This window comes from Melitaea cinxia, chromosome 11, assembly GCF_905220565.1.
Source record: "Melitaea cinxia chromosome 11, ilMelCinx1.1, whole genome shotgun sequence".
Lineage (NCBI taxonomy): Eukaryota > Metazoa > Arthropoda > Insecta > Lepidoptera > Nymphalidae > Melitaea > Melitaea cinxia.
Window position 1 is genome coordinate 8,658,587 of NC_059404.1, and position 17,495 is coordinate 8,676,081.

The following is a 17,495-nucleotide window of genomic DNA, read 5'->3' on the forward strand; positions in this document are numbered from 1 at the left end:
GATTTTTTAAATACGCCAGAAATTTATACCTACAGTCCGTTTATAAATTTATTTGTTCTGAAAAGAACAATCGTCTTTAATAATCGAAAAGAAGTTTAAATAAAATAGGTATTTCTGACGGTCCTAAGCCCGTGTAAAGTATGAAGGACAAACGAGTCTATCTACGTAAGTACTCGCTAGCTCGCGCCTATAGGTATACTTTTATCAACCGAAACGCGCACGGACGTGTTTCATTCATATAAAATAATGAATGAATGATCAGTGCCTTACTACTTTCCAAGTCGATCGAGTAAAAATGAATATTAAAATTGAAACTTTTTTTTAATCAACATTACAATTGATTTATCAATTTTTATAGGTACTATAGATGATTCCAAAGTAAAATATTTCGTTTCCAAAACGGTTATAAAATCACCGTGTATATATAATGATATTCAACCCACACATTTTTCAAAAACATAGATTACAAAACAATTTTCATGTATTAATTCATGTTTGTTGTGTAACGCTTTGTGTCCGGTTTAATATACTAATTGAAGTTGAAAATTAATTCATATTTACTTTTATCAATTTTATTCACGTCTAAATAGTAAAAATGAGTAAAGAAATTTAAGCTTTTAAGTACATTGTGCAAGTAATAAAATACCTTTCTAATTAAATGAAATTATAATACGTACCTACGCGTTGTCGCGAACTGGAAAAACATTAAACAAAGCTGTCTTCATGTACGTTGATGTTGATGTTATGTAGACCAAACGTTTGTGTTACCGAAGTAGTGCTTCATTATATAATTTTACATAAATTTACACCTAATAAAACATTATTGATTTTAAGTTATGAAATTATGGCACATTAAAATAATATATACGTCGCATGTTAAATTTTATTTTTCACTATTAAAACTCTTTTTAAGTATAGTATTACAGATTGACTTAAAATTAATACCGTCAAAGAAATAATTTCTTAATTAATTTAATGAGACTTTTTTTGTCATTAGTTTTTACTTGCGATAAAAAAATATTTCAATAACATATTTGTTTTGTAGGATTTCTCATAAGTGTGAAAATGTTTTTAGCTATATTTGTGTGAAAATGGTGTCTAAATAAATAATTATTACGAAAAGTTTTAAATTTGAATTCTCAATTATTACGAATAGTTGTTGAATGTCAGTGAAGTGAAATAGTGTTACCATGGGCACAGAAATAGAAATACAGAATTTTATCAATTGCACGCAACAGGTGCTAGGTCCAGATTTGTCTTGGGACAATTTAAATGTCTCACAAATACTAGATCTACTGCCGAGTCAAATTCTTGAAGACATTAATCTAAAGTAAGTACGACTATTTTTATGAATCTTAAAAAATAACTATAAGAGTGTATCATAGTATACTGAACGTCTAGTGTCTAAAAGTTTATGTATCTTGAATTCGTATGAAGTGTATGAAAATTTCCAACGATACGAGGAGTAAATAGAATTGTAGTATTTCAGATGTATTATTTATTTATTCTTAATGTACACCATAATATAAACCATATAAAAAAAGATACATTACAAGATGTACAAAGGCGATCTTGTCACTAAGTAGCGATTCCTTCCAGATAACCTTTGGGTATTGGACACGATACAGTAGCAGCGGTTAGAAGTGTGCACATATCAAGGAGGAAAAATCAATAATAAATGACATTAAAAAAATTGTTTACATGTTTAATATAAAAAATACGAGGCATTATCAGACATACGTAGATATAAACTAGGTACGATATGATAGACTTACATAAATATAAAAAACTTCTATATAAATAAGTAAATATCTTTGTATATAATATATAAAACACAAATACATACACACATATATACATATATATACATACACTTATATAAATATATACATATAAAGTAAACTACAAATCACGACAGTTATGACTTGATGAGCGACGTACCTATAATGCTTTTTAAGGCGTTGCTTAAAGCAAGATTGCGTTGGAGCTTGTCTTATTGAAAGCGGAAGAGAATTCCATAGACGTATGTAGGTAGGTAAGGGAAAGTATACTTTATGTTTTGTTTAACCTTATTATTTTGCGTTAAAAATCAAGTTAAATTTAAATTCTAAAGACATTCTAAGACAGTTTTTTAAAGACCTGCTTGGTCACATAAAATGGTATCGTTTGATCTTCGAAAGAAGTCATCTTTTATACATTCATTATTAAGTGAGGAATAATCGTCTTGTTTCTCGGTACTTCACATTACTCGACAGACGAAGATAAAGAAGTTGCCTTTGATAGATAGTCATATAGTTGTTTGAGCACCTAGGCGCACGTGTGTGAATTGTGGGCGTGACATGTACGAGTACGGCGTTCATTAAGCTACAGTTCACATAAGGTACATTATGTATCGCAACCTGAGAGTAGTAAGATGAGATAGTTTTCTCGGTACCGACGCCTTATTATATATCTTCGATAACTATTATTATCATAGAAAATTACATGCTAAGTAAAAAAATTAGCGACTGTCAATCATCTTGACCTTGTTTCAAAATTAAAGCCGTCTTTAATATTTTAATAATAAATTAATTTACAAAAACAAAAGCAGTAATAAATTTATTAGCTGTAGATGCCAGTAGAGAAAGCAATTATCATAAAATGATATAATTTATGTGGAGTAATTGTGAGGTTTTTTTCTAAAAAGGGAGGCAAACATTTAACCTTAGCGTATTAATATAAATGATATAAAAAAATTATTTGTTTCTCATTCATCATCTATCATATCATATTCGTATTTTTTGTAAAATTTTCGGACACGGAAAAATGTTTGAATGTTACTACGACTTCTTTTATAATATAGAAAAAGGTTAAATTTTAGTGACGTAAGAATTTTTTTTATTATACTTCAAGACGCCGCGGTGGCGCAACGGTCACAGCCATGGATTGCGCCGGTTGCGCTGGCGGTTGCGGGTTCGATCCCCGCACATGACAAACATTTGTATTGGCCATACAGGTGTTTGCCGTGGTCTGGGTGTTAGTGCAGTCCTTGTGGGTCTCCCCACCGTGCCTCGGAGAGTACATTAAGTCGTCGGATTGGAGCAGCGTCGTGGATTAAGCTCTGATCCTTCTCCTACATGGGAAAAGAGGCCTATGCCCAGAATTGAGATATTAAAGGCTGAAGCGAATTTTAATGAAAGTACTTTACGTGAAACTATCATAAGTCTCCTTTTAAACGACAACATTTAAAGAAAATTCATTACTTAGTTTAAAGATTGACTCAAATAAATTCGAAAAGAAACTCATTTAGCAAAGTAACGATATAAATATTTGCACTACCCAGGCAGTAAAGGAGAGTTATATATTGTTTAAAAGCCAGTGTTAACTACGATGCCAGAACAATTCAGTATTTCAATTAAGTAGGAATTTGAACAACTTTCGCAATCCTTCTGAATATTACTAAAGATTCCAAAAAACTTATTATTATTAGTGTATAAATTAAACAGGTTTTGAAGTATCGTTTCAGCCTGTAATATCCCACTACTGGGCATAGGCCTCTTTCCCCATGTAGGAGAAAGATCAGACCTTAATCTACCACGCTGCTCCAATGCGGGTTGGCGGATATATTCCCTACTATGAGTAACGATCGCTATCAGGTGTAAATGATAACAACCGGGACCGCATTTTAAATTTGAAAGTATAGCATTTTTAATTTGAAATTTGGACTGAAGAACGTATTCAAAGTCTTGCGATACTTTGATAGTCGGATAAAATCTGTTTTTTGGCAATTATTTGTAAGCAAACTTTTATTACATGTGTTCTACTTTCATGTATGTTAAATACTTGTTTTAATCATCACCATACCTTTCTGTCAATATTATCGTTTTCCGTAGTTTCCTTGTTGTTTTAGACACTATGTTAAAGCTGTCATTCCTAATATTTAGTCATTACATAGTCAGTTTCTGTTACATTTATTTACATCAATGTCTGATACTTTGTTCATGTGTAAATGGTCACAAATTGTTGTTTTATGTACTAATATGAATTTATTTAACCCAGTTTGTATAAAAAACTTTTCGTAAGTTTAAAAAAATATTTACTATAAAATGAATATTAAAAAAGTGACAAAAAACCCTAGACCAAATTCTGATAGATTATCCTGTAATAAGGACAAAGACTAATTTTTTGTTTAATACAATTAATTGATTCAATTATTAAAAATAATAAGGTCGAAGAAGATTTGTTTCATTCTATTAAGTAAACAGGGTCAATATTGCTATATTTCACGATCGCCTAATGACTTCGGTAGATAATAACTGTCGAAGATAAAAACATGGTCTCGTATGACGTCACAAGCTGTAGGCTAAATATGATAGCAATCGCTGTCAATTCAAATATAAATAGCTAGTGAATTATCGTGTATTTGAAAAACTGTAATCACAATCAATTATGTTACACTAGACGAGCCCTGCGGTGTTTGTAATAGTAGTTATGGCTGCCCTTAACGTAGTAAGAGTCTTGAGAACTTTGGGATAAATGGTCGTCTAATATAATTTACTATTCATCGGTATTTATATTACGAAGTAAAATTCTTCTTTTTACAGCTGGTCACAACAAATGATTGATCAAAAATCAATTAATAATAAGTTGGTGGAGTGGTACGTTTGTCGTGTAGGCACCTAAACTTGGAATGTTGTAGGTTCGATTCTCGCTAGGGATGGATATTGGTATTTGTACAAATATATTTTTCCATTCTGGGTGTTTGTTCTTTTAGGTTCGGTCCCCACCAGATAGCGATCGTTACTAATATAAGGGAACATGGTCGTCAACACGCAGTGGAGTATTATAGTGAATTAAGCTCTGACACTTCTCTTACATGGACAGGAGTCCTATGCCCATCAGTGGAATGTTACAGGCTGAATTAAACCCTATTAAAATACATGTAGTAATTTTGAGATTTAGCATGAAAGAGTAACAAGCATTTATTTATATGTTTAGCCTTGCAGTCGTCCTGACAAACTTTAGTAATAATAGTTTGTACTAGAAAAATAACTTTGCAATAAATAGTAACTTTGCAATAAATATAACAAATAAACAAATATATAGTTTTGTTACAAGTTAGTTAAGTTACAAAGTTGAGTAGTAAGTAAAGCAGAATTCCCAGTACCTAAAAAAAATACCATTTCTCTTAATACAGGTAATATAAATTCCTTTCCATAACCAGAAGACGAAGAAGACAGGAAGTTTCTCTAAACTACAATATTTTTATACTGTTAACAATGCGGTATAAAAGACAATAAACAAATAAATAGGGAATTATTTTGTAATGGAATGAACACGTTTTATTGAGCGCCGTTTTTATTTACTTTCTACTAAGCAAGTTTTCAAATTCATTCGGAAATCAAATAATGGAACGAGTTTGCTAGGATTCCAATTTTAAAATCATTTTCTTCCGATTCACTCTTACGGTATGTGAATTTTAGCATGAATACGTTTTCGGATGCATGATATAGTATTTTTAAATAAAAAAGAAAAATAGAAAACTGAATTCTATAAAGTAAGACTGGACTATAAGTTTGAGTTATAGTTTAATTAGTCAATGTCCCGGATGAAAGTAAAAAAGGAACCAGTATACTTTTTAGTTAGACATTTGTAAACTTGAATTCATCAATCGATAAAATTCATTGTATCTATTTATTTAATTTTGAAGTGAAAATAAAATGACATTATAATTTATTTACTTTTAAATTAATTTTAAACAAAGTAGTAAATATAAGTATTAACATATCCGTATTTAATTCATACTCGTGTTTCAATTTTGAAGTTTTATTGACTGAGGTAGGGCAAAGCAGAAAATTCGCTGCTTAAAATATGGAGCAGCCCGATTGGGTTAGTACCTCGACATTACAGAAGATAACAATTTAAATAATACTGTTTTCAAACAATGTTGTGCTACTGTTGGTGAGTAAGGTGACCAAAGGTCTTGGAGGGCATTGAGATTAGAGTCGGCAATGCGCTTGCGATGCTTATGGTGTTGCAGACGTTTATAACCTACGATAATCGCTTACCATTAGGTGAGCCGTACGGTTATTTACCGAACTAGTTGTATAAAAAAGTCGTTGTTTATATACCAACGATTGACGAAAATCATGTATGTACTAATTTCATACAATAATTAAAATCAGTTATTATTTTAACTGTTAAATATAACACATTGAGAGACAATTAAGTAAATACCTAGACGTGATAACCTTGAATAGATACTTCTTTAAAGTTTTTTGGTAATAGTCTGTACGTGACGTGTACTCACAAACGAAGAGAAATTAAGACAATTTGGTGACTTGTTTGTTCAGTCTAGACTAGTTAATAAGCAAGCCTCTATATTTATGCCTTGTACATTCTTACTAAATAATATTTATTATTGGTTATAGGTCTTACTGTGTATTAGTATACTTATATTGAGGTAGGGCACAGCAAGGAATATCCTATTCAATATCTGGTCCGACTGGAAACCTTAGAACAAAAGTGTGTTAAACAAAGTCTTTCTACCAACACGTTAACACAAGACTTTCGTCTCCTACATGCACTGTAGTCATTGTTTTAACCGTGTTTGTTATGTTTGTAGCTTGTCGCTTGTTTGTTTTGTCGTGAAGGAGTTTTTTGAAAAGTTTTTTTTTGTTTTGTTCTAAAAGAGTCGTTTAATGGTTTTCAATTGTCACTAGAATCAATTTATTGTAATAAAGTTTAGTAGAAGTTCTTTTGTTCAATCTAGACAAGAGGTAACTAAGCTAATTTTTTGTTTACCAAACGAGATATCGACATAGGTATTACAAAAAAGAATTAAAATTAAGGACATGTCGAATGTTATATCAACAATATTTTGATCATGATATATAAAAAGAATGGGCTTTTAACATCATCAAATAGGTGAAGCTACAGTACTCTTTTATATTATGTTCGCGTTATTTTAGTCTCACCATTTCCGACCGAGTGTCTTGTTCATAAATCGACCCTAAGAGGGCGTTTGAAGGACGAAGCCGTTTGTTTGAAACGTCCTAAAATATGTGCGTACTTAAATACTCATTTAGGTAACTTAAATTTTATTTTTTTGAGTTTACTATCTCATTCTAATAAATATATTTTTAATCGAATATTTTAAAATAAAGATCAATCGCTTAAATGGATGCTCAATTTCGAACGGCTGCACCAAATTAGATATATTTTTTTAGTTAATTGTTATTGCCAGGACAAGGTTTATGTAAACTTACAACAAATCTGTACATTCACGAAAAGAACTATGGCGTTATGAAGTTCGCCAAATCAGCTCGATTTATATAAATGATCATGAAATAGTTACAAACTCTTTTGTTTTCCTTATTTTTAAGTTAACTGTCAGCTCAGAATTTTTTTGTCTATATTTTAATACTTGCTTTTACTGTATTATTTATTTATTTATTTATTCATAAGTAAACAACAAGTAGTACAACAACAAACATAATAATAACTATGTAAGCATCGGTATTTAGATAATTGTCTAGTTGTTACAGGTGTTCTTAAATTAATATATGTTCTGTATTATAAGTTCGCCGGTGTACGAATAAATTGTAGGCAAATACTCTTAATGGAATTGCTTTTATAAAAGATTAAACTCTAGGTATATATTAGAGACAAAAACTTGGACCAAATATTAAAAGAGCTAATCTGAATTTTAATAATTAGTTTTTCCCTGTTTTGTTTGTTTTGGCAAACGTACCTATGTCTTTTAGATTTTTTTTAAGCTCTGAGCAGGCACACTCACGACCAGGGATATTCCGGTATGGGTTATTTACCTTTATAAAACGGTACTTATCGAATCAAAATAACGGTAAGAGAATCATTCGGTAACCGAATCATATCGGTAATACAGTATCGAAATAAACCGGTAGTAGGCATAACGTTCGCGTCTTAAGTTTAAGCGGGCAATTCCCGTTCTTGTAGCTGCGCTGCGCTAGCTCGGATTGCGGTCCGAACGTACACCATATCTCTATCTCATTCGCTCCTTACTTCGGTTTTACTTAAAACTTATTTATTTGTGATAGACGACAGGCCCCGGGCGTGGCGCGAGCAAGTTTTCATCTCTTTTTCGCGTTAATGTTTACATTGCATATAACGAATAATTCAAAACAAAAAACTTAATTACTTTCATAGTTAAAGAAGCCAGTCTTATGAAAAACCAAGCATTATCAATAAAAGCAAAGGAACATTACAGATTCTTCATTTCAAACGATGGCTCACAGATTTTGTCACCCTCTGTTACTTCTCCGAATCATTTAAAACCGAAATACATAACGTTATATTTCGGTATTACAGTTTAATCGGTAACCGTTTTATTACGGTTTTGGAACCGAAATAAAACGGTAACCTTTTCAATCGGTAACCGATTCATACGGTAACCGTTTCAAACGGTTACCTTTATGAATCGGTTTGGCGAACCCTGCTCACGACGTCCCCTAAAAGTTTTGTCGTTGAGGCCTCAACATGACCTTTTCAGACAAAAGTATTAAGCTCGCAACCATCTGTTATCGATTTACACATTCTGTTTCCTGGACCATTTCGGTTCATTTCTCATCGTTATTCTTAATTTATGAATGAGCAAAAGGCTGAAACTGGATTGAATTGAATTGCAGATGTGAAGGATAATACAGAAATGTTTAAATGTCAAAGTATAGAAGTGTTGAGAAAGTGAGACAGATTTCTGTACGTTAAATCATGTATTATTTTATGATTTTATTTTTTAAAATACTTTTATTACATATAGATTAATATTAATAAGGACGTTTTCTTCTGATTTCCTTTATAATATAGAATTGGTATTTTTATTCAAAACGTGTGGTGGTTTTGTATTCAATATAAACGAGGAATAATTCGAAGATTTTTATTACCAACATTTACGTGAAATATGAGGAAATGTTTCTTCTTTGTCGGTACATATTATTAGGCCATTGGCGGACGCTTCCTTTGTCGATCTTGCAATAAAATTCACATTGTTAGAAATGGAGAATAAAGAAATATGAGAAAAGAAGTGTTAGGATTATCATTTATATATTGTATGGATAAAGTATTGGATATTATTCGATTTTCTTCACCGCTTCGCAATGATTTTGACAATGTTTCATTAAGTTCATTAAGGTGAATAATTCATTAGGTGAAAACAACAATAATTTATCATCTATACATATAATAAAATGGTAGGAAAGTCAAAACTGTACATTAAATATTTTTTTAAAAGAATATTTGGGGTGTGGTCTACAATCGATACCGAAGCCAAAAATATAGTTTTTAGAATTTTTGTCTGTTTGTCTGTTTGTCTGTATGTATGTCCGAGATAAACTTAAAAAGTACTGCATGGATTTACTTCAAATTTGGCACGAATATTATTAAGAAGTCGGGTCAACACATAGGCTATATAATATTAAGCTATCACCTACGGGGAACGAGCAGTGAACCTTTATTTCTTCAACGCATTCTGTAACAACGTGTAATCTAACGACGCATATTTGAATGTTGTTGTTATTATGTTAATAGTAGCTAAATAAGCTAGCTTCACACTATAAATAAAGAGATTCTGTAGTATATTTAGTATCAGCATCAGCATTGCACTCGTGCAAAGCGGGGGCGGGTCGCTAGTAATGATATATAATTATACTAATGGAAAAACGATATTCTGTCTTGTATATGTGTATATATTATTTTAGGTACATCATTTAATTCACCCGATTTATTTACTATTTAATTAGACTGTTGTACTGATTGTAATGATATAAATTTTAAATACCTATATGTTTAGCACTTATACACACACATGCACACACACACACACACACAACATAATTAAGTATTTAAAATGTGTCTTGTATCTATATAATAAATCATAAGCTATCGTAATGTTTTATAAAACGTAAACTAAAAACGTTAGCAAATTTCTATCTTTCTATTAACTGCTCGTATTTATTTCATACTAGGCGACCCGGCGTGTCCTCATCGTTGGGCGTTAATTATTTTTGTGATGAAATGATTGAATGATGAATGAATGAATTATTTTTGTGATGAAATGAATGAATGAATGATGATGAAAGTGTTCATCTCGCTCGTTTTTATCCGAATTGATTTACATATACTATTATATTTTTCACTGAATTTTTTGTTTAATAACAATAAAATATAGCCACGGTTCGCTTAAACCGAAAATAAAAATCATCATATCAAGAATTTCGCTCTGGCGGGTACATCGTTCCATAGCTTAATTGGCTAGAGCGCCGACACGGTCAGTCGGAGACGCGGGTTCGAATCCCGCTAGAGCGGTCAATTTTTGATATGATATTCAAAAAATGTATAGCCTATATCACTTCTGAATAGTGTAGCTTTAGTCAGCGAAAGAATTTTTATGATCGGATCAGTATTTGCGAAGATTATCCCCTACAAACAAACAAAGTTAGAAACTTCACCTCTTTATAATATTAGTATATTAGATATATCTTGAACAAAGAATATTTTGAAATAAAATCAGTTGCTTAAGTATAAGTATGTATTATAAACATTTAATAAAATTCGTTTTAACGTATCTTTAACATAACATAACAACACACTTTATTGTACACCTAACCAGAAATAATACATAGGTATCAGATTGATTTTAACAGAGTATCATAAAGTACAAAGAGCGGCCCTATCGCTGAAAAGCGATCTCTTCCAGGCAACCTAGGGGCAGAGGAGATGGTATTGTCAGTATAGGTGTACAAATTGAAACATAAACGTGTGAATACAACTATATTTACTTAAACACACATATATATATAAGTAAATATATACATACAAACATCTCGACATTACTGAGGAGCAGAGAGGATTTAATAAACTTGAGTGAATCCAGAATTTATGTATACGATTCGTATATGGACTTCGCAAATATGATCATATCTCTGAATTCCGTAAAAAACTCAAGTGGCTCCCAATTCGCTTTCGCAGGAATACGTATATTCTTAACTTACTTTAAGCTATTTAACCCTGTTGCATCTACTTATATAAAGCAACGATTTAAATTTCTTAGTGATTCCCATGAACGCGGTCTTTATTCTGAGGATAGCTTACTTCTTGGAATTCCCTCTCACTCCTCTCCCTTTTATACTGAATCTTTCACTGTTCAAGCTTCTCGACTTTACCCGTGCCTATTAGACGTGTACAATCGCTTTCTATTTTTAAAAAGGCTGCCAGGAAGCATTTTCTTGGTATTCAACGTATCTTTATTTATCGTATCGTAACGTATTTATATTATCGTAATTAATTCATGCCCTTATTAAATTTTCAGCAGTAAATTGATATTAGTTAACAGTCTCACAGAATCAAATAAATGTCACATTCATTTTATACCGAGCTTCGGAATCAGACCTACATAAATTGCTAGATAATTGATTTTTAATTGTGGCCCTCAATAATTTTTTATTTATATTTTTTTATGTTTCATAAAAGCATTTGTTTTGTATTTAGATAAATGTATGTTTTATTTCGATTCTTTATGCTAGTTAACTGTATTTTTTATCACACTATTTTGTAAAATTTGAACTTAAAAAAAAACATTAACTTTATCATTTTTTATATCTGACTTCAAAAAAAGAGGAGGTTCTCAAATCGATTGATTTAAAAAAATGTATATTACCTCAGAACTTTGGGTGGGTGGACCAATTTCAATGATTTTTGTTTTAATCAAAAGGTAGTGCGTGTTATTTGGTCTCATTTAAATTTAATTGAGATCTAACAAGTACCTTTCGAGTTAATAATGCGTACTTGCTTCACCATTTTTGCGTCTACTTATGTTGATACATTTACATGTAATTTAATTTAATGTTGTTTGTACATTTCGATGTAATTGGAGTACATTTTTTTTTTAGTTTGCGAGCAAACACAATTACCTACATTAAATGTTATTTGTTATAGCGGTATTGGGATTCTTTGAATAATTCAAACCAGTTTTAGTTTTATCCATTTTTTTTATAGTTTTATAGATTCATTTTAAAGTTAAATATTTTTTTGTGATTTTGTAAATTGTGGGCTCTTGAATTGATATTTGTTTTGTTATGATGCTTGCTACAAAAGCTGTTTTAGGTTGAGTTAGAAAAGTAATTAAATACGAGTCGGTCGTCCTGGTCTTTTTCTAAAAAGATCTTATAAAAAGAATAGCCGTCAAAAACGACAGAGACATGTTTTAATTAGATGTCACTTGTTCTCTTAAAAACTTCGAAAATTTTAATATAGGGGCATCTGTAAAATTAAATTAAATTGTCGACTAAGTTTTCGTGTAATACTTTCCAATTAGATGCGACGCAAACTTAGTCGGTATAGTATTGGGTCGACTAACATTTTGTTTGTCAACGTTTCGCTTTTTAACTGACCTTATAAAAGGAGAAGGTTATCAATTTGACTGTTTTTATTAAGTATGTTATATCAGAATTTTTTACTGGGTGGACCGATTTCGATGATTCTGGTTTTAATCGAAAGGTGATGCTTATTATGTGGTCTCATTTAAATTTAATCGAGGTTTCGAGGTTAACTTTTCGAGTTATATCTAATAATGCATATTTACTTGATTGCCTTTTCGTTGCCCTATGTTGTACTATTATATCCCATAACTTTTTACTAGGTGCACTGATTTTGACGTTTCTTTTATAAATCAAAAGCTATTACTTGTCATGTAGTCCCATTTAAATATGACTGAGACGTAATGAGTACTTTTTGAGTAATCTTTGATGACACGTATTTACGTGACGGTACGGGGGAATGCCTGTGCTCATGTTAATTGCTTCGTCGCGACGCCATCTATCGGAATCCAATAAAACTGCTTTAGTGACTATCGATCAAATGATGTTACACGGCCACATCTACTATAACATAGTGAGCTGTTTTATCCACTAGAAGACAGTAGCAGTTTTTTATTCTTATTAAATAATTTTGATGATTTTTATTTTAATAGAAATCTGATGCTTGTCTTGTGGTTCCATTTAAATTTGGTCAAGATCTGACGACTACTTTATGAGTAATCTTTGATAACGCCTATCTACTTGACTATTTTTCGTCTACTTATATTGTATTACTTGTCGATGTAATCGATGACGGTTTTTTTTTTCGTTTAGGAGCTAACACAATATATTGTTTATGTTTTGATTTATTACTTTTAAGTTTGATCTCGTTACGCTAAAGAAAGAATCTCCTTCCCTTTATTATTTGCGAACGCATTTTATATATACAACTCCAAAGGAGGAATTAATAGGAATATTCTCTTTCGTGTCTGTGGAAGAAAAACACTTTTATATTTAGGTTTATGATACCTTATAATAGTATAATCAAGTACCCGCCGGCGTTTGCGGAAAATTCTTTTCAGGAAAGGTTTGGAAGTAGAATTATTATTATTTGTGATCGAATTTTTATCTAATAATAAGAGCCCGAGGATACATCTCAAGTGGACAGTGGCCGCAAAGATTCCCGAAGTGCGAAGCCGCGTGTTTTCACTATTACAAGTGCGCAGATGGTGCGAATGCCGTAAATTTCCACCATTGACGTAGCCATTAAGTGCGTCTTATAATGTTGTTATTTCATGTTACACAGTACATCATACTTATCAGAATTCTACGTAAGACCCGCCGCATTTCCATTATATATGTGGCATGTGCTATTATAAAAATAGTACCATATACAAAAATCGGTCGTGTTTGCTAATTTTTAATTACACTTTAATAAGACTAGCAACTACTGTGACCATCGTGTTTAAGCATGCTCTTGTAACATAACTTATAAATTATAATATAATATTTTATAAATAGTTTTATAGAGTCAAATATGAAAGTTCTAAGAGAGAGAAAGATAGATAGAAATAGATAGATGGATATTAGAGATACAATTATTTGTATTTCAGTTGGTTTAGACCGGACTTAAATCTTGATATTCTTATGCCAAGGCTCAGGGAACAACATATATATCAGTTAGATTAAATCGACTTTATCTGAGGTTGTAGTTTTCAACGTCTTATTAACAGAGGATTTCTTTTACATTTTTATTTTCGTGTCTATAATTTTACTCGCTTTTATTCTAAGTTATAAAGTTTTCGTCGCATTAATAATAATAATGGCACATTAGACAGTATCATGTTACATTAATAATTATCAATAAATTGTTACTTAACTAACTAGTACTAACTAACTTAATGAATGAATATTTTCGTGTTAAAATTATTTATGATTTTAATTTTGTTATTGTTCACAGAATCAATCTGGGCAATTGTATGGGATTAGGAAAGAGGCCGTATAGTCCTCCGTGGTGGGGTCAGTTGGCCTGGTTTGTCGTATTCGCCGTGATGCTGCTCCTAGCTGTGATTGGAAACACTTTGGTTATATGGATTGTATTAGGTTTGTAATTATGTCTTCATGTAACTATAATTAATCATAAAAGCTTTATTTCTTATATTCTCAATAAGCAGAAACTTATGGATTAAGATTTTATGGTTTATGGATAATACAGAGATTATAGTTTTATTTTAGAAACGGCCCATATTGTAAAATGACAATACTTGTATTAATTAATTTGTATGTTATTTATTAGAAGTGAGTGTTCGAGTACAACTTATTTTTGGAGCCAAAATATTTGAAATTAAAGATACCCAAAGCAAAATAAAGTAACAATCAGCTAGTAGTAAAATCCTAGAAATGAGATCGTTAAACCTAGAAGGTTGCGAAAAAATTAAGGCGCCATAAAATTAGGTCTTTATTAGATTCTCTTTACTAAGAATGTAACGTAGGGCTCAAGAAACTTGTGTATGAATTAAAATTTTCATTGACCGTAGACGTAGACTTCACACATAGGAATATAATCTCTTGTTATATAATATTTGTGACTGTGTATTTTATACATGATGAATGTCCTCAGCTCACCGTCGTATGCGGACAGTGACAAACTGCTTTCTCGTGAACTTAGCCGTCGCTGATCTTCTCATGGCAACTCTGAACGGAGCTCCAAACTTTATATTTCTTGTGACAGCTGATTGGCCCTTCGGATCAGTGACGTGTACAGCGAGCAATTTCACCGCCAACTTAACTGTTTCAGCGGGAGTTTTCACACTTGTTGCTATTACTGTGGACAGGTAAATGTTTGCTCAATTCATTTTGTAAAGTATAGTTTAGAAATAGGTATACTTATCCAGTATAATAATTGAATTAATTTAATATTGACGAAGCGGTAGCGCAACGGTTACAGCACTGGTTTCATCCCCGCATGGGTTCTATCCCCGCACATGGCATATCTATAATATAAAAATGAGTCGCTGAATGTGAAGCTAAGCGCAAAACTCGAGAACGGTTGGACCGATTTCGCTAATTCTTTTTTTTTAAATATTCCTTGAAGTACGAGGATGGTTCTTACGGAGAGAAAAATTCTAAAAAAAAAAAAAAAATTTAAATTTCCTGAAAAAGTCTAAAAACAACACTTTTCTATACAAAAGATTTGTGATAATACTTAAAAGTCAATTTGAACTTTAATACCATATGATAAAGTTTGTGTTAGGCGATACGAAGTTCGCCGGGTCAGCTAGTATTTGTATAAGAACAGATAGATGTCTGGCGTGGCTTAGGCACAATCGTGTCAGATTTAAACAGTCGTAATTACTTAGTTACAATTTTAAACATTAAAATCAATCAGATCAAGTTATTGAAGTGAAATTTCTTTAGAATTGTTGTAATTTGAAACTTGATGAAACAAAAGTGCGTCACGATAAAGAAACAAATACCTAAATGTATAGAAGAAAATGAGATAGATTATATTATACAGTATTTTATATTTCCGGTGAAAAGAACTTCTAGTAGATTAATTACTTTCCAAAAGTTTCACTTTTGCCGTATGTGAATTGCATACAAGGACAGTTTTTTTTTAAATACTTGTTTATTTACGCAGATAAATCTCGTGAGAAGCTTTTATATCATACTATTATAACAGTGGCTCGCTCGCGTAAAAATTGATAATTGACTAATCCTTTTTAATCCTTTTATTAGTAATTAATAGTTTTATTTTGTGTTATGCAAGCTGAAAAAAAATTGAATGGTATGCATGCTAGTTATTGATATATGTATAAGGGCCTTACTGTATACCTAATGTGCTTATTATAACAATGTAAAAATATGTATATTGTTAGTATGCTTAAATAAATAAATAAATAAATAGATAATATTTTCAGAGGGGGAGGGGTAAAGGAGTGTATAATCATTAAAACAATTCATGACCTCTTTGTACCACATTTCAGGTTCATCTTTCGTGCGATAGAACTACTAGACTATTTGCGTTAGTGATATACTTATCGTTAGTGATATATATACTTATGTTATATGCAATCAAAACATTTAAGATATATGGAGGCGTAAAAATTACATCAAGACTAAAAAAACATATTTGATTATTTATTTATTTTATCCAATACCTAACTGGGTCAAAAAAGAAAAAGTGAAGTAATATTTACTCAAAAATAGGACGCATTTTTATACGAAACGTCAGTGATTTTGATGTGAGAGATTTCCTTCAATTTCAAAAATGCTGACCATACGCCTATCGAAGACGGCTTAAAGATTCTAACCAGTATTCCAGAAATAACTGATAGACCCATACTTTTATCCCCTATTTCACCCATTTAAGATTAGAATTTTCTCAAAAACATAAACACGTGTTCACTCATTTTTAATTAATAGATCAGAACTGCAATTTGATGTTTTCAGACAATAATATATCTATAAAATTTGCTTATACGATCTATTACGACCCAAATTTTATACAAATAATTTGCTTGCAAACGAAACAAAAACCGACTTCAATTACATCGACAAGTAATACAACGTAGGTAGACGAAATAATAGTCAAGTAAATACGCGTTACCAAATGTTACTCAAAAAGTTGTTATCAAATCTGGATGAAATCGAAATGATCAAAATCGGTACACCCAGTAAAAATTTATGCTGTATAATACGACGTAGGTCGACGAAAAAATAGTCAAGTAAAAACGCATTATTAGATATAACTCAAAAAGAACTTGTTAGATCTCAAATAAATTTAAATTGGACCAAATGACACATACAACCTTTCGATTAACTTTTTTTTGGCAAAATCGGTCCACCCAGTCAAAAGTTCTGAAGCAACATACATAAAAAAATACAGTCTAATTAAGATACTTCTCCTTTTTTGGAAGTCGGTTAAAAATTACACATTACTCTGACACGCGTTTCAAGAACAAATCACTTTTATTTGTTGCGAATTCTAACAAATGAATTATATAAATTGATCCGTATGTCCGAATATGTTTAGTGTGATTTAATAATAATTATGTATGTTGGTAATTTAGTGCACTACTAAGGGGGCGTTCATAAAATACGTGAGATGTTTAAGGGGGGGAGGGGTTCGAGTAAAATCTCATCTAATCTTACGTTGGAGAGAGGGGCTCGGCAAATATCACGCAA

The 17,495-nt window shown here is 31.3% G+C and overlaps 1 protein-coding gene across 1 annotated transcript in view; it reads left to right on the forward strand.

Annotated features, from left to right (window-relative positions):
• Nucleotides 1-690: 690 nt before the first annotated feature.
• The window catches only part of LOC123657834 (tachykinin-like peptides receptor 86C), a 43,019-nt gene continuing 26,214 nt past the window's right edge, over nucleotides 691-17,495 (forward strand). Inside the window, exons 1-3 of the mRNA XM_045593342.1 lie at nucleotides 691-1,330; nucleotides 14,269-14,411; nucleotides 14,929-15,142. Of these exons, the coding sequence (XP_045449298.1) occupies nucleotides 1,191-1,330; nucleotides 14,269-14,411; nucleotides 14,929-15,142 (497 nt within the window). The 5' untranslated portion in view covers nucleotides 691-1,190. The remainder of the gene's footprint in view (nucleotides 1,331-14,268; nucleotides 14,412-14,928; nucleotides 15,143-17,495) is intronic.